Source organism: Furipterus horrens, unplaced genomic scaffold (genome assembly GCF_987537825.1).
Source record: "Furipterus horrens unplaced genomic scaffold, mFurHor1.1.pri manual_scaffold_9, whole genome shotgun sequence".
Classification (NCBI taxonomy): domain Eukaryota; kingdom Metazoa; phylum Chordata; class Mammalia; order Chiroptera; family Furipteridae; genus Furipterus; species Furipterus horrens.
The window spans coordinates 36,871,538-36,894,345 of NW_028327179.1; the positions used below are offsets into that span (position 1 = coordinate 36,871,538).

Genomic DNA, 22,808 nt, shown 5'->3' on the forward strand with positions numbered 1-22,808 from the left:
TCAAGACCACCCAAGCTGAGTCCCATAAGAACCGAGGTCTTCCAGGCAGAGGGAGAAAGATGTCACCTTTTACAGTGAATTGATGCAAGAGGGCATGAAGAGAAATACCTAGAAGCCCAGACCAGGCGGCGTTTCCTCAGGTGCTCAAAGACGCCCTTCGTAAAGGGCCTCAGTCCGCCTGGAATGCAAAGATCCCAAGTGCTCTGGGGAAACCCCTTAGAAACCTCACTGGTCAGAGATCAGTGGCAACATCTGTTAACACCATAAACTGCAGTGACAGAACGGGAAGTTCTGATCCCTGCTGCTGCCAGGGATTCCCAGTTTGAACTCTTCCTGGAAACGCTTTCTTCACCATTTCTCTTGCGAAATCTCGCGCCCCTCCCTCCCCTCTCTGCCTTCTTATACCAGTGAGAAGCGCGAGCCTCAGCCCCGAGCCGCCGCACTGCAAAGCGTCTCCTACCCAGCCCGGCCAGCTTCGCGCCCAGCGGCAGCTGCCCTGAACCATAGCAACTTGGAAGCACCCTTCTCGCAGGTGGGTCACGTTGTTGGCTGTTTGCCTTGCACATTTCGCCACAGGGCCCGCCTCCTCTACCTGCTTCAGCCAACCTTGAGCCCCTCCTTTCAGGATCCCATTCCCCAACCCCGCTGGCACTGGAAGAAAGTGCTGGCAAACTCCCCAGCGCGCCCCTGCACCCTCTCCTGGAAAGGCTAGCCAAGGATGTCGCGCAATTTATTAAGCAATTCAGCAGCTTCTACCTTCATGGCTTTTTATTGCTTATGTCTACCCCAGGGTGCAGAGAAGTTTCAAGGAAAAAGAACTTGGGGGCTTTAGATTCCTCTCTGTATCTTCTGGATAAGAGCAATCTTGCGATGTCCCTCAGAAGGGAGACAGGAAGAATGTGGCTTTGGTAATCTCTGCAGTCTCAGATCTGAGGTCACACCTTAACCAAGAGCTGAAATACGTCCTGATATATGCAACCGATCCCATCCTTGAACTTGATTTACATTTCCTTCTATTGTTTGGCAATTGCTTTTCCAGACAGATAGTATTTGAAGCGTCAATTTATTGTGAAGAGTAAATTAAGCCTGGGTTCGGAGTGTCCAGAGGCAGCAAAAAGATAGTTTTTCTCTGGATAGAGAATTAGGAAGGAGAATTCTATTCCTAGTTCTATCTAGAAGCTCAACATCTCAGCCTCAGTTTCCACATATGTAAAGTAGAAGAGTATTGGCCTAGGATCCACAAAGTCCAACCCTACCAAGGTGGAAATCCACGACTAAAGATGTTTGCAGGTGTGAATATTTTGGCAACCTTATTAATGTTATAGGTATGACCAAGTAATTACTGTCTTCATAATAATACAGGTTTCATTTTTATAGGGAAACTACCCAGCTGTGGAGAGAGTCTCTTCTCATACACATATCTTAGACTTCTATCATATTTATCATTCAGAGAATACTCTCAGCTTTCAAAATCACATTTCTTGCTATGTGAGAATGTCCTATTCCCTATAAATGACAGTCTCATAAATGTCACTCACACCAAAGAACATTTTTGCTGATACAGTAGGTGTAATTTTATAAAATGGCACATTTATTTGAAGTAGTAACTTCTTTGAGATATGGCCTTTTGCAAAGCCCCTAGTTTTTCAGAATGCTGGGGTTTAGCATGGTATGAAATTCGATCAGCATAGCCCACACAGCCGACCCATAAAATAGGACGAAGCCTTCGCTGTTTGTCAGGCTTTGAGGTTTTAAAGTTATCAGTATATGTGTATAAAGAAATTGGGTAATAGCACTTGCTTCATTTGGCAATGTTTATGGTTCTGCTGAATGACATTCACATAGCAACTTGAGGTTCAGAAAACAGCATGTGCAAGGCCAAACCCCTAACCTAAGAACAACTTCCAGACTTCTGCCTTGCTTAAGCTTGCTAACTATTGTTAGAAGGAAACAAACAAATTTGTATAAGCCTGTTAATAAGTTGTATACACTGGGCCTTGAGCTTAGTTGTAAGCAATTTTAAGAAAAAGAGATTCATTTGTCATAGAATTTCAAAATTAAAGAAACTCTGAGCATTCGCTCTGCATTTCCTTGCCTCCTGAAGAGCCACCCCTGTATCACTCTACTATTTTTTAAAGGATATAGATCGTCTTTTTAATGTCTACCCAGTAGCTAATACTGCAGTCATCATCAGCTACACAGTTCAGTATTTCATGATCCTCACCATCTAGTTCTTTTTATGTCATTTGAATCTTTTGTCAGCTGCTATTTAAAAAGTATTTCCTTTTAAAATCTTAAGAAGACTAATAAGCTACTGGCAAAAAAAAAAAAAAAAATGCAATCATCCTTCTTGAAGACTTGCCAGGGTACCTTGTAGCTAGTTTCCCCTGGCTGGTCCTCTGAGGAAGAGGTCATTCATTAAAGTGTCTGCATCCACACCTACCTTTAATTACTACTGTAAGAATCTAGGAATAGGGTTTTTCTGGGTGGGATTTTTTTTCTTGGAGTTGTAGTGAGGCCAGAGATAGTAAAAATAAGATTTACAAAGATAAGACCTCCAAAGTCATCTGTTTGACTGTTCTTTGTACATCAAAAGAAAATGAAGTAGGTCATTAGTTAATTATGAAGACTTCCTGAGAAGTTCCACATGATGTGTTAAACACACTCAAAATACGACTTTTAGGTCATTTGCAAAATGATTTTAATTAACACTTTTTTAAAGAAGAAATTAGTCCTGAAAGGAATAAAGCTAGGTAAATAACTAAAGGATAATTAATACTTAAAATAATGCATGATAAGAAAACATACCTGATGTATATATAGATACAATTTGTTCTTCCAAAATCATTAAGAAAAGAACAAAGAATGTTTGCACTATTTAAAAATCATCTTTTAGAGATATATCACTACAGAAAGAATGCAATAGTCTATTAAAAGAATTATTTCTACCCTAATTAACTAGACAGGAGATTGACATCTAATCTAAATGTTTCTCCACAATGTTCTAGGAGAGTTCAGTCGACCATGTGTGGAATGGTATTACCACATTGTACTTTGACAGTCACGTATTTCTGAAAAGTTTGATGAGAAATGTGTTTATTTTAAATATAGATTACATGCCCAATCCTAATGTCAGGATGAAATAAAGTTAGAAACTATCATTCTGAGTGTAAAGAATGCTAAGAGGTAATTTAATATAACTACACAGCACACCTCTGAGAGGGTCATTAGAACACAAAGTAGATAGACTCTTTGGCCTCCACTCCAAATACTGAAGGGGCTTCAATCACGTCCTCCCTCCTCCATGGTGATGGCACCAACCCTGAGGAGCAGGCGGCAATGAGAGGGGCTGATTAGCCTTCGACCATGATTTTTCATCTTTCATTACACCTGCTCTTTGACAGGGTGTGGAAAGAGCTTTGAGCCAAGTTTATCAGTGGCTAAAGTCATTTTGCACAGATTTTGGTAAACTTTCTTTTCCTGTTGCTCAGGTAGATTAGGGCCCCATCTGTGGCCTGGGATCCACACTGCACATTCCTCTGCTCAGGTCCTTACACACTATATTGTAACCATTTAATGTTTCTACATCCTCCCCAAGATGGAAGCCCCCTGAGAACCATGAGGGTCTCATTTATCACTTAACCCCTGTTGCATATAGCACAGTGCCTGGCACCGAGAGGCTGTGCAACAAATCAGTTGAAAACATGAAATCCTACCAAGACATTGTTGGTGGCACTGAGTCTTATTTTTGGAGATGCTGATCATTATGGGCATAGCAGGTTATGAGATGGAGGTCCCCTGTACTGTATTGGTTAATATAGTCATAGGTTCAGATTTCAACTACCTGCCTTTTGGGGAGAAGCATGAGTTTGCTTTGTACTGTATAGTACATATAAAGTAAACCGTGGAAATTATTATAACTGTTTTTTAAAAGAATAAAGAAATTGCAGGAACCTTGGTGTTTCTTCTCATTAACCTTAATTTTAGTAACCCTATTATGTTGCTATAGTGGGTAAGTTTCATAATAAATTTGTAACTATAATACTTTGGAGTCTAATTCAGTTTAAAGAGTAATTCATTTTCAAGACTGACAAAACACAATTAAGGCATTTAACTAAGGTCATAAAGATTGGAATATTGAATTTCTAAAGGTTTTAATTAGTTTAACTTCAGTAAAACATTTTAGCTCTTCTGTAATAACTCAAGGAATGTCATAAGATATAAAGCCTATTGAAGAGTTCAAAAGAACTAAGTTATATCACATCATTCTTATAAAACATTATTATGCTTCGAGTTATTTTTTTCTCAGTACTAAAGTATTTTAGTACCCAAGTGCTGAAATGATTTCTTCATCCCATTCCATCGTTTTGACATAGGTGGTATGGGAAATGGAAAGAGGTCAAGCAGAAAGCAGTCAGCAGGTTGGTAAATGGCTCATTGCAGTTAATAATGAAAGTGTGCCACTAGCTAGTTATCCCAGACTGAGATCCCAAATTGTGAGGGGTTTTTCTCTTTTTTTTTCCTTTTGCTTTGTTTTGTTTCCTTCTTTCTTTTTATTATTATTTTTAAGGTATGTGTGGGGAATTGGAATATTTGGGAGAAGAGTGTTTGGGGATGTGGCTACACAAAAAGGGCCCTATATGTGTTTCCCTGAGGAAACCAGGAGTCTTACAGTGGGATCCAATTCACAGCCCAAATTGTGTGAACTCCGTGTGTGGGGTCAAGAGGATCTGGGACCTTTGCCAGGGTAAAGAGAGTTACATGGATTCTGTTTGGATTGAGAATCTAGGAGTCTTCTGAGAAGAGAGGCCCCAAAGGAAAGAGATTTAGGCCTCCTGTGCAGAGTCAGGACTGGAAAAAGGTATCATCCTGCCCAGTTATTTTCCCATTTCTGCGATCACACACCAGAGACTTGGGGAGAAAGGGATGAGAGAGAAAGCTCGAGTGGAATGCTGAAAAGCAGCTCTCTCAGGAAAAAGAAAACAAGTCTTCATTTGTAGCATTTCCTGATTTCCATGGTGTGAAAACTCCCATCATGGCTGATTTCAAGCTCTCAGCTGACAAGCTAGCTCTGGCCACACCACTGACAACAGCTGAGATTTAAAACCGAGAAATTAAAAAATTTGTTTTCTTAAAAAATATTTATCAACCAGCACCGCACTCAGGCATGTTTATCAGAGTATAATACAGAAAGAGGGAGGGAGTTTCAAAAGCACCTTTTCTCTTGAGGTGAGAAACAGAGCAGCTGAAGGCCAGATCCGGCCCCACGGTTCAAGCTAATCTGGGCAAACGTTAGAGGTTCTGTGGCTACTGGGAGTCCTTGCCTCTGAGAGCCAGGTTACAAAAGGAAGAAAATGGTAACCAAAAGAAGATGAAGGAAACTATATTCCTAAGAACATGGGAACCACCCTTAGGAGATTGCTAAAAATGGTAAAGAGAACCTTTGAAGCAGAATGAAGTTCTCCCATCAGCGGGGTTCAAGGGGTGGGATCAGATCCACAGCAAACTGCTCTATCCCCAGACCACTTTGGCAGTTATCAAACAGATAATCCCTAGTGGCCTCAGTGAAGAGATTAATTACTATTCATAGAGTATTGATTTAAAAAAAGTTAACTCAAAATTGAAATGATTAAATCACTTTCTAAATATCTCTGGCTGCAGTAGTCCTAGAAAAGCAAAACCTACTAATTTACACTAAATATTAAGTAGGCTGTTATAATCACCAAATTACTCAATAAGCAATGTTCATGCAGTGTGAACAAGCCAAATGCCACTCAATCACAATCACAGAGAGTTGTTTTTCTGATGGTGACAATCCAGGTCCTGGTCCTCAGGCTAAATATTTGGTGAACCACAGAAATTAGAATGTAAATGGAGGTCAAGGTAAATAAACTCAGAAGTGACTGAATTCCCGACCTTGTTGTTATGAATCTTGGACTTTAATCAAATGAACTAACCAGCATAGACAGTGGATAATGAACTTACCTAATGAAATTCTTGGCCAGGGAATCAGAAAACAATCTTCATTTATCTTGACAGATGCAGGTGAGATTCAAATGTGAAAACGTATATTAATAAGATTTTTAACTGAACTAGAATTTCACCAAGAATTGAAATTAAAATTTTTTTTCTAAAGTACAATTAAAATAGATACTATAGATGTATATTACCTTACTGTGTTGGTAATTCATTTGGTGGCAGCAAAAAGTTACTAATAGAATCATTTAAGTTGCAGCACAAGCCCTAGCTAGTTCTGATTATTAGCAAATCATGTGGAAGGATATATCCAGAACATTAATGTAAAGGTTATATTTAGTTATGCTCTTGTGACTTGATGAAATTGTACAAAATAATATTATTTCCTTTTGTCTCATTCTAGTGGGTAACACAAAAACTAATCGTCAGTAAATTATGTTGCTATGAGGCATATAACATTTTCTCACAAAACAGTTGACATAATTAGTTTTTCAGCAACCTACTTGTAGTGGCCTATTTAGATTAAGGGCTTTAAATGATATATTTCTATTAGTCTATGGCTATTACTAACAGACCTATTTCTAACTACAAGGATAAAGTAAGAAATATACTGTTATATTTTCAAATAACATATAGACTGAAAATTGAACCATCCACAAAAAGAAAAAAGTAATTGATAAAAAAAAAACCCATTGATTTTTGTGAGGTCACACTAAATTTTTTATAAACTGTAATTGGTGGTCTTTTTAAACTGAAGTCCTTTGATTTTGATAAAGTATACTTGTCAGTAAAATAATATATGCTTAAATGTGAACATGTTTGCTTTCCTTAAACAGCTTTGATCTCACTAAATACACAAATAGCTCAGATAGTAAATTGGATAGGTTCATGTGTTAGTGTAAGTTGGTTTTTTTTCTTTCCAATTGTCCAATTGTCCCTGGGACATATCAAAACAAATGCTCTGGCCCTGGCCAGTATGGCTCAGTTGGTTTGAACATCGTCACATAAACCAAAAGATCACAGGTTTGATTCCAGTCAGGGCACATACCTAAGTTGCAGGTTCAGTCCCATTTGGGGCACATACAAGAGGCAACTGATGGATGTTTCTCTCTCCCATTAATGTTTCTCTCCCACTCTCTCTAAAATCAATGAGCATGTCCTCAAGTGAGGATTAAGAAAAAAGCAAACAAATTATCTGAATCACAAGAAGGCTGGCATAGTTGCAGAATGCCCTATATACACCTTCTGATGAAAAAAAATTGATTGATGGCCTTCAGCACATTATAAATATATTGTAAAGTCATATAGGGCTTTCAGGTTGAAATTCAAAAGGAATAATAAAACAGAAGGAAGGACTAAAAAATATACAAAAACAAAAAATCCTGTTTATAGGCATCAAATTAAGATGAAAAATTCTGTCACATCTTATACAGTTTAGAAGTGTTATTTCTATTCTGACTCCCTGGAAGCGCCAAGCCACATTAGTGCACATGTGCGCTACAACATCAAGGGGCGGTGGGGACTCCAAAGGACATACTGTCCAAGGAGTTCGAAATCTTATATGAACAATCATTTCAGAACTCAAAGCTGAATTCTCAAATGTAGAAAGGGGCAGGATGTCTTTAATAAAGGTTTTGTCCATATGCTAAACGAGATATTGTATGGCACTAGGTGAGAGTGGCTACTAAGGAGAACTGACGTAGATTTGTGAGTGGACTTATTTATTTATTTGTCCTCACCTGATGACATGTCAATTGATTTTAGAAAGAGAGGAAGGAAGAGAGAAATATTCATGTGAGAGAAAAACATTGATTTGCTTCCCACACACCCCCCAACCAAGGATCAAACCTGCAACCTAGGTATGTGCCCTGACCTGGATCAAACCCACAACATTTTGGTGTATGGGATGATGCTCCAATTACTTGAGCCACCTGACAAGGGCAAGTGGTTGAATTTAATCAAACTATGACTTCGTGGCTCATGGAAGACAACTCTTCAAGGATTCCTTGAGAGAGGTACAGAGCAAAGCTTACCTGCTGCCTGACACCAAGTCTTTAGTCTGGCTCCCTCGATTCTCTTCTTTGTGGGACCTGCACACCGTTCCTGCCTCTGGCTTTTGGAACAGTAAGATTCTAGATGCTCAAATATGGTCCATAATTACTTAGGGGGAAAACTTTAAAGCGGGTAAAATGTTTCTGCATCTCCTTACAAGCTCATTGACACACTGTTCTCCCTGTCTTTCTCCTCCTACTGTCCCTCTTCAAAGAAGATATCATCTTTTTTCATTCCTGGTGGTTCTTGGCCCTTGGTGCTCCTTAGAATCGATTGTTTCATTTTTTTTTAAATGTCAGAGCTCTCCCTTAGACTAGTTGATTCAGAATCTCAGCAGGTGATGCCTGAGCATTTAATAGCTGCCCAGATGATTTTAATGGTGACCAGGGAAAAGAACCACTGAAAGTTAACAGGCAATGGTTTGCAGTCTTGACTCTATAGTAGAATCATCTGGGGAAGCTTTAAATTTAAAATAAATTAAATTAAATTAAAAATAAAAAACAATGCCCAGGTTCTACCCCAGACCAATTGATTCAGACTCCAAGAGTCTGGTCATCAGTATTTTGCAAAAGCTTCCCCATGATTCTAATGTGCACCAGGGTTGGAAAACACTGGTGTCTCTTGTAATCCTTTGCAGGCATATTTCCATTTTCTTTAAGCCTTAGTGATTCTAAGAAGTTGCTTTGGTGGTTGAATGAAAGATTGGAAGGAGTGCCAGGAAGACTTCTGCCTGTACCACCTTCTCCCTTCTCCTTCCATTCCTCTCCAAACCAAACTCTGTGGTGGGGGACGGGGGTGGGGGCAGGGGAGTGTCTTTCTTGTCTACTTATGATTTTGTCATGGTTCTCAGCACACTAGTTCTATTACTCAATAGTGTGTGTGCTGTAATGTCGATAGTTTTGTCTTTATAATTGTTTTTATGATTACCTTCAAACCTTTTCTAAGTGAAATATTCTTTGCATTTTGTTTGTATATACATATGTAAAATTGAGTGAGCTTAAAAACAAATAAGACTTTTAATAATGTAAATAAGGTTGAATCTTTATATAAAATAATTCACCTTAATTTGTATTTTCTGTGGATTTCTCAGAATGAAAGATATAGGAGGAATCTATGAAGGCTAATTTCTTCTTTCAGGCCTATCTGCACCAGAGAGAGACAGATTTTTCTTCTTTTTCTCTTCTACAAATGATCTTCTGTATATAAGTATTTATTTATTTCCTTCTTTATTCTATGAAAACATTAGGGGAAACAAATGGCCTGTCTTCCAAGGATGTACCTTTTAGAAGGTGTATAGTTGGATTGTTGAACCCTATTCTTCTTTCTAAGAGGAATGGAAAATAAATCTATTCCAGGACTGGGGAGGGAAAAAGAACCATGTTGTCCCTAGCTACTGATACACAAGGACTTTAAATTTTTATTTTGATATATTCTCCAAATGAGGTCTATGCACATACAGAACTATACTGCTAGGATGAAAATAAGTCCATCATACAACTTTAACTTTGTATCCATTTATTAGGTATTTGTACATGGGTATTATGTTTTAATATGAATTTAATCTTTTAAATATTAAATTCATACTAAATAAAACAGTTTGCATTAATTTTTGGAATATGTTAAAAAGCACTGATTTGTTAAGTATAAGCATTTAATATATATATACCAGATTATCCTAAAACCTATATTGAAAGGCAAAGTAACCTGGCTGCCATGGCTCAGTGAATTGAGTGTCGGCCTGCGAACCAAGTGTTGCTGGTTCGATTCCCAGTCAGGGCACGTGACTAGGTTGCAGGTCAGGTCCCCAGTTGAGGGCGCAAGTGAGAGGCAACCACATAGTGATGTTTCTCTTCCTCTCTTTCTCCTTTCCCCTCTCTAAAAAAATAAACAAACAAACAAATTATTTAAAAAAAAAGAAAGGCAAAGTAACTGGAATGTCTAAAGCAATTCTTAAAACAAAAAATAAATTGGGAAAAATCAGTCTACCCAATTTAAGACTCATTATATAACTATGGTTAAACGCGAAGGGTAGACACATAAATCAATGGAACAGAACAGAGAGCCCAAAAACAGACCCAATCATGTGCAGAAACTGATTTTTACAAAGGTGAAAAGCAATTAAATGAAAGATGATCTTTTTAAACAAATGATAGGGGGGAAATGAATCTTGGCTTAAATCTCACACCTTATTCAAATATTAACTCAAAATGAATAATGGATTTAAATGTAAAATATAAACTATAAAACCTTAAGGAGAAAATATTTAGGACCTAGGCTTAGTGAAGAAGTCTTAGACATATCAAAAGCACAATCCAAAAAAACATTGAATTTCATTGAAGTTAAAAACTTGCTCTGTGAATGACCCTTTTAAGATGATAAAGCAAAAAAAAAAAAGCTACAGACTGGAAAAAATAGTTGAAAGCCATATACCTGACAAATGACTCATATCTAGCATACATAAAGAATTAAAAGCATTCAATAGTTAAAAAGCAAACAACCCAATTAAAAAAGGGAAGAAGACATAAAGAGACTTTTTACCAAACCAAATATGCAGGTAGCAAATGAGCAAATGAAGAGGTCAGACTATAGACCTCTTGGATGGATCTCAAGGGCGTTTATGCTAAGTGACAACAACAACAACAAAAGTCAATAAGAAAATGTTATATTTTGTGGGATTTTATTTATATAACATTCTCAAAATGACAAAATTATAGAGTTAGAGAACAGACTAATGGTTTGCAGGGGCTAGGGGAGGCAAAGGAGAGGGACAAGTATCACTATAAAGAGGTATTGCTGGACTAGTTCCGTACCCTGATGCTGTAGTGGATACAGGAAACTATACATGGGATAAAATGACATAGAACTATACACATGCTTTATACCAATGCCAGTTTCCCACTTTGGATATTGTACTATAAGTATGTAAAATATAACTACTGGAGGTGTTAACCAAGGAAGATCTGAGCATGTGAAACAATTTAAAAGTTTATTTGGAGTTTTAAAAGATTCAAATCCCTGGGATACAGATTCAGGTAGCAACCTAAGCTGCCCTCCAGAGAGAAGGTAAAAACCATCAGATGTAATTCTTTCATGCAAATGAAGGATTGTGGACTAGGTTAACAGAGATTTCTTAGTTTCTGTATGCAAACGAGGGAGTAACAACAACAAAGAGGAGGTCAAGTTCATATGCGTCCACAGTGCAGTCATTATTCCAGGATGTTTGTGAGTCAGCCTTGAGCTGAGTTTAGCAACAGGTTTAGCAACTTAGCAGCTCTGAGAACTGAGGCATAAGATGTGTACAGGTCCCACTTCCTTAGTAACCTCCTGACTTTATTTTATATAACGTGACTGTCTTAGCAATGTTTACTTCGTTTTATTTTTTTCCATTACAGAGGAAATGGTGAAGGATGCACAAGGACCTCGTACTATCTTTACAACTTTCTGTGGGTCTATCATTACTTCAGATAAAAAGATTTTTTTGTTAATATATTTATTTGCTAAGTACAAGCATTTAATATATGCAATTTTTGTAATCCTGTTTGGACATTCTCATGGTTTTATTATGCTAAAATCCTCTGAAGTGGGAAGTGGCCTGAACCTCTCTGATGTCTGACCTCTGGGAGCTGAGAGAAACTAGCACACACACCAGACTGAATCTAGCATGCCAAGTTAGGAACACCCAGGAAGAATGCTGACTCAGGTTTCCAAAACGATGGGCAAGACTGCATAACCAGCACCTGGCCCTCCTATCACACACACACACACACACACACACACACACACACACACACACACACACACACACACACACACACACACACAGTGGCAGCCGGCTGCTACCAAGGCTTTCATAGTCATCTTGGCCACCTTTGCATCTGCGTCATTGGTTGCCTGTCTCTAATCTCTACAAACACCTTGTGGGATCACATTACATGTCTGGCCCTCCTCTCAAGGAGCCTCCCTTCCAAAGGAGGTAAAACCAGTTCTGGAGATTTTCCAAACCAGGAGATATTCTTGTTGCGTTTGCTGTTACCTAACTGAGGTTTACAAAGAGTTGAAGGAGAGAGAGGAGACCACTGTGTTGTAACTGCTTTAACTCATCTTTCCCTTAATAACTCTGCTTCCTGTTTACCACCTCTTTCATTTTCTTTATTCCTTCCAGCCTACATCTAAGAGTAAAACAGGACTAGGAAACTTCTTTTTTTTACGTTTTTAAACAAGAAACCTTACTACCTCCATAAATCCATGTTTTCACACGGGAGCTACTTTGAGTTATAGTCTGAAATGGGTGTAACTTCCTTCTTTATGTAGTGCTTACTGTAAAATGACCTCTCTTGTGGTTTAGAGCATGCATACACCTCATTTTTATGTACTCCTATTATTAGAATATTTCCCCAAGAGTTAGAAATTAAATTCTTCCAAATAATTACTAACTTTTTATGTTTTACATCTTATTTCATCATCTCAGTTATGATAACCTTAGGTCTGATCATTTTTCTTTTTTCATAAAAAAATAATCAAAATGTTGTATTTTCCTGGGTTGCAAGCAGAGCTGCAACAAAGGCTTGTGTGCAGAGACTTTATTAGGGAAGTGATTTCAGGGAGCTGGAGTGAGGGGCCAGGAGCACAAACCAGGGAAGGGGGGAAGACAGGAAGAGGGGTCACATTGGCCACTGCTGCAGATGAGCGGTGCTCTGATCCAGTGGGTCTTACTGAGAAGCTTTATTTAATTTGTCAGAACTGTGTGCCAGAATATGAGAGGGAACCACTTATCTATGGAGTCCTGATCCCCACCGGTCTATGGGCACCAGCCCCATGCGTTGTACATAGCTGAAGGCTATGCGAGCACCGGGACAAGAATCAGGAGATGTAAGATATAGGGCCCCAACGTAAGCCTCTGTAGGCACTGGAAGCTGAGCAACACTCAGTTTCTGCCCCAGGACTGGAAACTGAACCAGGAGGATCTGATGTGGAGCTCAAGATGTGGCCAAGACAACAATCAACCTAAGAACTTCTACAGCTTGATAAGGAGCAACTCTCTGCCTGATGGAATAACTATACTTCATTCTATTAAGTCAGCCAGTGATATTTAATATCTCCTTACTGGTTTTGTTTCTTAAGTTTGCCCAGGGATGTCTCTGAAGGGTGAAGGGTGAAAATAAATTTTAATGGCTGGGATAACAGTCCAAGTATGTTACATTGGATTGCCAAGCTGCATTTTAAGAGAGAAATATTAAGAATTACAAATGAGAGAAATTCACACTTGAGCTGTTTTTACATCTATGTTTTGATAAATCCATATGCTCTAAAGCCATGTCATGTAGGGTTTATAAGAAGTGAGTACACCAGAAGCTTTTTAAGAATTATTGAATGCTGTTTCAGATAAATGTTATGTATTTCCAAAAAACACAGTTATAGAAGCATAATTAAACCTTAATTTATATTTATATAAATTATAATTAATAGATTGATTAATTAGATAATTAGTAGATTATTAAGTAATCTATTAATAGCCAATTTGCTGTGTTTCAAAAACTGTTTTAAGATACACCAATTCATCTGGTCTTTCCAATGTCTCCAAACTAAGTACTATAAATTTTTTATTTTAGAGATGATGACACTGAACCCTGGCTGGGTCGCTCAGTTGGTTGGAGCATCATCTCATACATACGCCAAAAGGTTCCGGGTTTGATTCCCGGTCAGGGCACACATCTAGGTTGCAGGTTTGATAACCAGTCAAGGTGCGAACAGGAGGCGATCGTTCGATGTCTCTCTCTCTCTCTCTCTCTCTCTCTCTCTCTCTCTAAAAATCAGTAAAAACATATCCTTGGGTGAGGATTTTAGAAAAGATGATGATGACACTGAAACACAAAGAGTTTGAGTAACTTACTCAAGGTCACGCTGCTAGTAATAGGTAAAACAAAAATAGTACTGTGTAGTCAATATCTTTATTTTTTAAAAATGTTTATGGCAGGTTAGAATAAATGATGTGGTGGCTCCTCAAAGTAAGTCCAGAATCACTCTCTCTTTGCAATGACTAAGATGATCCAAGTGAGGCTACATCAATAAACCCATCATCCATTTCATTACAGGACACCAGCAACTTGATCAAATCTGTGTCTTGCTTGCAAATGTTCATCCCAACATAAGAGAGAGAAAAATAGTATATTAGGGTAAAAGAATAGAGAAGAGAAGGAATAGTCAGGCAGACTGAGAACTTTTGGAACAGTGAGTGTTCAATAAATGTAATATCATTGCAAAACATGTGCACAGTTTAAAACATCCACCAGTATCTTGGTTTTTTTAATGCATCTCTTTATCCAACAGAACTTTTTATCAATAATTTTGTTAAATAAACACATGAGAATACATATGACAATTTTTACTCTTTCCAAATTTTGTGGGAAATTCACTATAAGTTTAGAATAACATCAGCCAACCACTCTTTCCTGGAGATAATTCTCATTAATTTTTCCATGCCCAGAGCATTCATATTTTGTTTTATTATTATCTTTCAGTCATGGAGAAAACTTCTACAGATACACTTCCTCTTACTATGATTTCTTCAGAAAAGCAAGAGACTATATGTATTTTTGGAACTGGAGATTTTGGAAGATCACTGGGACTTAAAATGCTCCAGTGTGGTTATTCTGTTGTTTTTGGAAGTCGAACTCCCAGGATGTCCAGTCTGCTGCCCACCGGTGCTGAGGTCTTGAGCTATTCAGAAGCGGCTCAGAAATCTGACACCATAATCATAGTCATCCACAGGGAACATTATGATTTTCTCACAGCACTGACTGAGGTTCTCCATGGGAAAATATTGGTCGATGTCAGCAACAACCTCAAAGTCAATCAGTACCCAGAATCCAACGCAGAGTACCTGGCTCAGCTGGTGCCAGGAGCCCATGTAGTGAAAGCATTTAACACCCTCTCGGCCTGGGCTCTGCAGTCAGGGGCACTGGATGCAAGTCGGCAGGTAAGATAAAACAATGCATTTACTTCACACTCAATCTTTAAAAAATGAATTTTTTAACGTGCCCTCACCTCACAGATTCCAAAATATAATTCCAGAAGAAAATACCCACTCAATATTCCATTCTGCTAATATGTGCCATGAATCATTTTCTTGAGTTTAACCAAGTAGGGTGGTCATCTGTGATTAATTTCCCACTGTCTGCAAAGTTTTTGGTTTGATGGACCCCAATGGTGTCAGTCTCTGGAGGCCTCTTGCTAGTACTAGACAATAACACACCGAAAATTGTTGCTAGATATCCTTTCTGCTCCCATTACCTTGTGTGAAACTAGTCCGTTTATTCACTGAGATTAGAAGCAATCTATAAGTGATGGGGCACCCACGAATACAGAAGAAACATGAAACTGTTCCCACTGTGGAAAACAAAGGCTTGCCTTATCAGTGTGATGTGCCCGAAACCCCTCTCAGCTTGAAACCCTGGTACTTAACTACCCAACACACATGTGCAAATTTAAAACATCATCTCATTACATGTTGATTCAACAGCCTCGTTTGAAATGCAGTTCACTACCACATGTCCTCATTCTAAGCAGTACTTATATAGACTTTTCAAAATAATTATTAAAGAAAAAATACAAAAATAATTTTTTTTAACTCAGGTATTCGTCTGCGGAAATAATAGCAAAGCCAAGCAGAAAGTGATGGATATAGTTCATACTCTTGGACTGACACCGTTGGATCGAGGATCTCTCGGGGCAGCCCAGGAAATTGAAAACTACCCCCTGCAACTGTTTCCAATGTGGAAGTTCCCCTTCTATTTGTCTGTATGTCTGTGCGTCTTCTTTTTTGTCTACTGTGCTGTCAGAGAAGTAATCTACTCTTACGTTTATGAAAAGAAAGACATCACATTCCGCTTGGCTGTTTCCATTCCAAATCGCGTCTTTCCAATAGCTGCGCTGACCCTGCTCGCGTTGGTTTACCTCCCTGGCGTGATTGCTGCCATTCTGCAACTGTACCGAGGTACCAAATACCGCCGATTCCCAGACTGGCTGGACCACTGGATGCTCTGCAGAAAGCAGCTTGGCTTGCTGGCACTGGGATTTGCCTTTCTTCACGTCCTTTACACACTTGTGATTCCTATTCGTTATTACGTACGATGGAGGTTGGGAAACCTAACCGCTACCCAGGTGAATCTCTACTCATTTGTACTCTCCTATTACTTAAGTCAAAGAGGAAACTTGCTATATGATAGTCCATTTTACAAGGATAGAAAACCAGTCTTCTAAGCACCTTTATTGCTTAAAGTAACTAAAATTAGACACCTCATGTCTGTTTTTTTTGTTTGTTTGTTTGTTTTTGAGTGAATCTAACTTGAGAAGGAAAGTTGGATTCCTTCCCAGGTTAGATTCCCCGGTTCCCTTGGGTCTAGATCTGTGTTCCCACAGAACTGGAATCCTGACAAACTGACAGTGTTGAGGGCTCAGGAAACGTAGTGACATCTAGTTAAATTCCTTTGGGGCACATTTAATAAATATAAACCAATGCATTTTAAAGCTTCTCTTTTTATGCTCGCTACTTCCTTTGGGAAGTCAAAACGAACCGTTTTGTAAGTAAGGGGGCTATGCCAGCATGTGTCACAAGCATGTAAACAAATTTACAAAACAGTGTGTATAACCCCATTAATGTTGTGGCTTGTGGGATTGTCCTCAATTATTTAGTTTTCTAAGCAAATGGCAAATACCATTTTCTGCATAACCAAAATATTCAGAGTCAGTCAACTCAGGGAGCCTAAAAGCAGTCCCAGAGGAAGGGCTGTCTATATACATTAGCTCTCATAAGGAAATAATTCGTTTTGACCAATCGTACTTAAGTCTCAAAGTTTATTAGTTAATAACTCATTGATGCTGCTTCTGTGGGTTTCTCTACATAATTTCCCTAACAAATGCATGGGAAATTTTGGGGTGAGAATCACATTAAAGGGGCCTGATTTCTCTCCATCTGTGGTATGACAGACTCGATGTTGTATTACACATAATAAATATGAAAAAAACTAAAATTTTTGTGTGGCTAATCAACATATAAAGCAGAAAGACAAAATCTTGGTGTAATCATTTGAGAATATCAAGTTTTTCTTGGGAAACAAGAAACCATATGGTAAAGAAGGTTTAAGTCCATGTTTACCTTGTTTTAGGATTTATAGGGCCAATTAAAACTCTCTATACAACTCCTGGAGTCAACTATAATGAACTTCCAGTAAAACCAATTACTTTTTCTACCAAGAAAAATACTTCCAGGTGTATTTTTCTTTTTAAAAAATTTATTGTTTTTTAATCTTGTTCTATTACAGTGTTCCCAATTTTTCCCTGTTACTGTCCACTGCCCTGTCAACCCCACCCCTCCCCACCCCTCCACTCCCACATTCAATACCCACCCTGTTGTCCATATCCATGGGTCATTTTTCTTTACAATTATATTCAAACGATTATTAAGAAATGTCATATAACTTTCCTTGAGCAAATAAACCATGCAGAGGTATTTTTAGTCCCCTTGAAGGTTTGGACAGTTTATTTTAAAATGTAATTATTAAAAATTGCTTATAATTATTCACAGGCAATAGAAAAGAAAGCAAATCCATTTAGTGCCTCTTCTGCCTGGCTTAGTGATTCATATTTGTCTTTGGGAATCCTTGGATTTTTCTTTTTTGTCCTCTTGGGGATCACTTCCTTGCCATCAGTTAGCAACATGGTCAACTGGAGAGAGTTCCGATTTGTCCAGGTAAGGACCTCAAAATTTAATCTACTTTAATTGCAAAATGAGTGTTGCTTTTCAAACATTCTCATTTTTCTCTCATACCATGCATAAATTTTCATTTTGCTCCATGACTTCTCTAGCAATCCTATAAAAACAGCAACTGAAAGAAGTTCAAATTAGAAAATGCTAAACTATCAAAAGGTAGATTCCATAATGGTTTGATTCCTAGCAGGGCATCTGAGATTCCTGACTCTCCCAGAACTACAGCTACAAGTACAGAGTGAAAAGCACCAACAAATATTATATTTTATGGAGGTGTACTTGGTACAAAGTGAAAAGAAACACAAAGACAAAATTTCTACTTCTGAAAATCAACTTTAGAATAGGGACATACTGATTTATAAAGCAATGTACTGAAACAAAGTTTAAAGCCTTAAAAACAAGATATACTAGACTGTCATCATACCAGACACAATGCTGGTCTGTAACAGGGAAATTTGTTTTTTTTTCACATATCGACCACTAGATACCTTATTAAAGGGGATTATTAACTATTCTTTAAAATTTTTTTAAATTTATTCATTTTGGAGAGAGAAGCATCAATTTTTTGTTCCAATTATTTATGCATTCATTGGTTGATTCTTATATACTCCCTGGCCAGGGATCAAATCCAAAACCTTCATGTATCTAGACAATGCTCTAACCAACTGAGCTACCCAGCCAGGGCCTTAAATATTCTTATAAACCAGTGGTTCTCAAAATGTGGTACTTGGACCAGTAAAATCAGCATCACTTGGGATCTTGTTAGATACACAAATCCCCAGGCCCTCCCAGACCTAATGAATCAGAAAGTCTGGACATATGAACTGGCAATTTGTTTTAACAAGCCCTCCCAATTATTTTTGATGCATGTTTATTATGAATCAGTGTAATAGAAAAGACCATGAGTAATTGGCATTCAGTTTGAATTTTATAAAACTATTCGAATTTCAAAAGTCTTACAGTTTTTTCCAGGGACCAAATACAGTCAACATTTTCTCATGTCAACACCTTTATTCAAGGCACTAAGATAGAAATAAACATTGAGCTTGAGTATTCAGGCCAAAACAGACCAAAGTAAAGTTTGATAATTTCTCTTTATTGTGATAGAAATTAACTAGTATCTGCTTTTACTCAGTAATGTATATTAATGTGGTACTTCTTGAGGACATACTGTATCTTATTAATCTCTGACCTCCAGAAAAGGTAATTAAGGAACGAGTTTTACCATTGAAAAAGAAGGTATGGTATCTTATTTATTCAAACTCAAAAGAGTTTACTCCTGGGAAACTTTCCCATCCAGCCAGCTTAAGATGAAACCACCATGTCATTTGTAAGCACAATCTTTTTTTTTTTTTTAATAAAATATTTATCATCCTGGAGGGTTGATGCTTTCCTCAGTATTTAGCAAAGTGTTCCAAATATGATAGGTTTCAAAGGTTTGTTGTTGTTGACAAATATTCTTAGTTGGCTTAGAGTGTTGTGCTGTAAAATGTAAACAGAGTTAATGTACATATTTTTGTTTCATGCTTTTATAGTCCAAGCTGGGTTATTTGACCCTGATCTTGTGCACTGCTCACACCCTGATATATGGCGGAAAGAGATTCCTCAGTCCTTCAAATCTCAGATGGTATCTTCCTTCAGCTTATGTGCTAGCACTCATCATTCCTTGCACAGTGCTGGTGATCAAGTTCATCCTCATCCTGCCATGTATAGACAAGACCCTCACACGGATCCGACAGGGATGGGAAAGGAACTCAAAATTATCAGACTTGGCAATGAATGGAAAAACAGATATTTAAAGCAATGTTCAATTCACCCAGTTTGTAGAGACAAACAATGGGCTCAGTCAAGAAAACATTTTTCTCCCACCGTGGCCTGAAGTTTGTGAATAATGAAGGAAATGTTGCCTGACTTTGAGAACTTGAGAGACTGGAAGAAAACAGCATTTTACCTCGAGTTAGTGATGAATTCATGCAGGCCTCACCTGGAGAACCAGATTAGCCTTGTGGTTTCATATTGAAAAGCTTCCTGTTGTGGGTACCCTGCATAACCTAATGTCTCGTAAATTCCAGGGCAAGTACATGCAACTTCCTACTCTGGTGGAGCAAAAAGAAAACAGGAGAAGGGTGGCCACTGATAAAGGCTTTAGTAGGTATGCCTGAAGAGGAGCACCAAGTGAAGTAAAAGGAATGAGGGTTTTTTTATTTTTGGACAGGAAGATGATTATAAATATTGCCATAGTGAATTCTGTAGTTAAGTGTGCTCTTTGATTTTGATTTTACCAATATGAATGTGTAGAGTGGAGAACTGTTTTACAGCACAACAAAAATACTACAGTTTATTGGAAGTACGGGTCAGAAATATGCAAATCTATACAGTTGTCCAAAGATCCCTCCTCTACACGAAAGAATGAGTTAAACTTAAAAGATACCCACTTGGGTTTTCTCAAGGTACAGTGAGCAAGGAAAGGTTAATGAAAGCCCATGCACAAAAGTTGCAATAAACAAGAATTTTAGATAGTAAGCTAAATAAATGTGAAGTCCCACTAGAGTATGTCTGGTTTATTTAAGTATTGTGGTATGCTTTGTAAATAATGTATTCCAGATATTATTCTTTATTAATCATCTATGAAATGAATTTCTAGCATAAAAAGAAGTAGCTTCTATAATTGTCATAGTTTATTATAATTTTAAGCAGTGAAATTAAATGAATAATGAATGTGTGTGACAAATGCACAGATTAGAGAGGATTGCAGCACGTCTTAGTGCAGAGACATGTGAGCAGTAGCTGTTCCATGAGACTTGGTTCTTTCTCACATCCTCACCAGAATGCAGGATGCTTCTCTCTGTTCTTCTGTGCTGATAGTTCCATTTCCAAGATGACCTTCACCAGGATTAGCCTTCCTGGCTCATACATGGAGCTAAAAGGAGCCTTATGCACAATCTTCCCACATCCCGAAAGAATAATAAGGCTTTGGGTTTGACATTTCTCACCTGCTCTATCAAGACCATTTATTTTTTTTCTCTCTCTCTCTTTTTATTTTTTACTTTTATCATATATTCTACATGACAGTATACAAAATAATGAAAATGTATTAAAATATCATCCATAATTCAGGATATTTTTCTATAAAGCTTTTTAGAAATAGTTCTATGTATACTGTATACTCGATGTTGTATCTTTTTCACTTAATATATCAGCAGCTTTGTTCTCTTAGTTATCTGGTATATGTATTGAATTTACAGACGCATAATATTGTATCAAATAGACATTTATTAACTACTGCCCTAATTAAACATGTAGGTTATGTGCATTTTTTACTAAAACAAATAACATTTCAGAGGATAATTTAGCACTTACAACTTTTTTCATATTTCATATTATTTCCTCAGAACACTCACCAAGAATTGGGATTGCAAAATTAAACTGCTTTTATACATATTGCCAAATTATTTCTAAGGTGACCTTGTCAATATCATTGGTGTTAGATAAGGGTGTTGGTTTCATCGTACCCTTATAGATTTTGTTTTTTATTTCAATTTATGTTCATTGAGATGATACACAGAACATATGATCATCAATGTATCCTTGATCCACCCAGCAAGGGTACAAAGACTTTGAGCAGAGCTGTGGTGTGTGGTGCCAACCCTAGAGCTTAAATGGGAAGGACAGGGAAACTGTCATTACTTATCCATTCTATTTTATGCCAGACAGCCAAGTATTCAAGGGTTGGAGCCTGCCCTTTGGCTAGAAAATTGGTTAAGGACTATCTTGGCTGATGTAAAAAAGCCTTTTGGGTTAACCATGCTCCTTTTCAGTAACAGAGTAATATGTTTTCACTGGATTACAATCTATCACTAAAAATAGGAACTACTACACCTAGGTAGCAAAGCTTTCCTAGAGTAAAATGGACCCTCCTTTTCTAGCCTAGCAAAAATGCTCTACCTGGGTACTTAAAAAAAGTTCTCCGTGAAGCTGGAAGTTAGAGAGCGCCCCCTGGTGGTTTTGAAACAACACTGCATTGCTGGGCCTGACCCTCAGCCTCAACCTCAAAGGTTCCAAGCCCCACATGCTTGCTGAACAGAAAAGCATTTCCTTTTCTTCCCTCCCCAAACCATCAAGCCAGGTGAGACCATCCTAGCACGGCCAAACCCTCTGGTTTACTTAAGGTGGAAAGAATGAGTTTGGAATAGATGGAAATGATGAGCTGTACTCTTTCTAACAGATCCAAACTGTTCTACATTTTAAAAATTAGACTAAATTTCTTCAGTACTGGTGTGTTTCTTGTATTCTGGGAAAATTTTTTTAAGCTCATAGACCTTTTATTTTTATATGTTCTCCCCATGTTATAAGATGACTGCTTTTGTAAATGTGTACTCATTAAACATTATTTTAAAAATATTTTTTTAGTTTTGTTCAATTCTGGCATTTTTTAACTCATCAGAATTACAAAGAAACCGATTAAAAGATTTTGAATCACATTAGTTCCAGCAAATGAAACTAAAAATACCTCTCTTCAGAAGTAAGGAAAAGGAGAGGTCCTTACATGGGTTTTAAAGCACATTAATGGATATGCAGCCCCATGCAATGAATGCTTGAGCTCAGTTCAGAGATGCTTTCCAATACCCTGCACGTTTCAGTTCCACCTTCAGGGAGAGAGAGCATCAGCTGGCCAAACCGATGGGTGTGAATATACTACCCCTCACTGGACTTGCCTTCTTCCAGGTGGATGCCACCCAGATAGGGCCAATATCTCAATGAGTGAACTGACTTCAGGTCGGATTTCAGTCTGTGGGACCAGGTGCTAAACTCCCTGCACAACTGGACAGCTTCAGCTCTGATGGGTATCATCCTTCTTTCAAAAACAAAATAAAAACTGATAGAGAGGGCTGCCAACCTAGCATAAGCTAGAAGCAAATAGAAAAGCCCCTATTCCAAACCTACTTCAATTAGAAATGGAAAGTGTTTCTTGTTCAGGGGTCATAGAGGAGCCATGATACTGATTAATGGACTC

The 22,808-nt window shown here is 37.9% G+C and overlaps 1 protein-coding gene across 1 annotated transcript; it reads left to right on the top strand.

Annotated features, from left to right (window-relative positions):
* The first annotated feature begins 441 nt into the window (after positions 1–441).
* Positions 442–20,344, top strand: STEAP4 (STEAP4 metalloreductase). The gene is made up of 5 exons (XM_090287260.1): positions 442–532; positions 14,547–15,004; positions 15,661–16,188; positions 17,612–17,776; positions 19,330–20,344. Exons 2-5 carry the CDS (start codon positions 14,549–14,551, stop codon positions 19,591–19,593), a joined length of 1,413 nt encoding a protein of 470 aa, XP_090143386.1. The 5' UTR covers positions 442–532; positions 14,547–14,548; the 3' UTR covers positions 19,594–20,344.
* The last annotated feature ends 2,464 nt before the right edge of the window (positions 20,345–22,808 follow it).

Coding starts and splice junctions, on each gene's coding strand:
- STEAP4 (XM_090287260.1), top strand. CDS start 14,549: ATGGAGAAAACTTCTACAGATACACTTCCTCTTACTATGATTTCTTCA. Junction 15,005..15,660: donor CACTGGATGCAAGTCGGCAG/GTAAGATAAAAC, acceptor TTTTTAACTCAG/GTATTCGTCTGCGGAAATAA. Junction 16,189..17,611: donor GAAACCTAACCGCTACCCAG/GTGAATCTCTAC, acceptor AATTATTCACAG/GCAATAGAAAAGAAAGCAAA.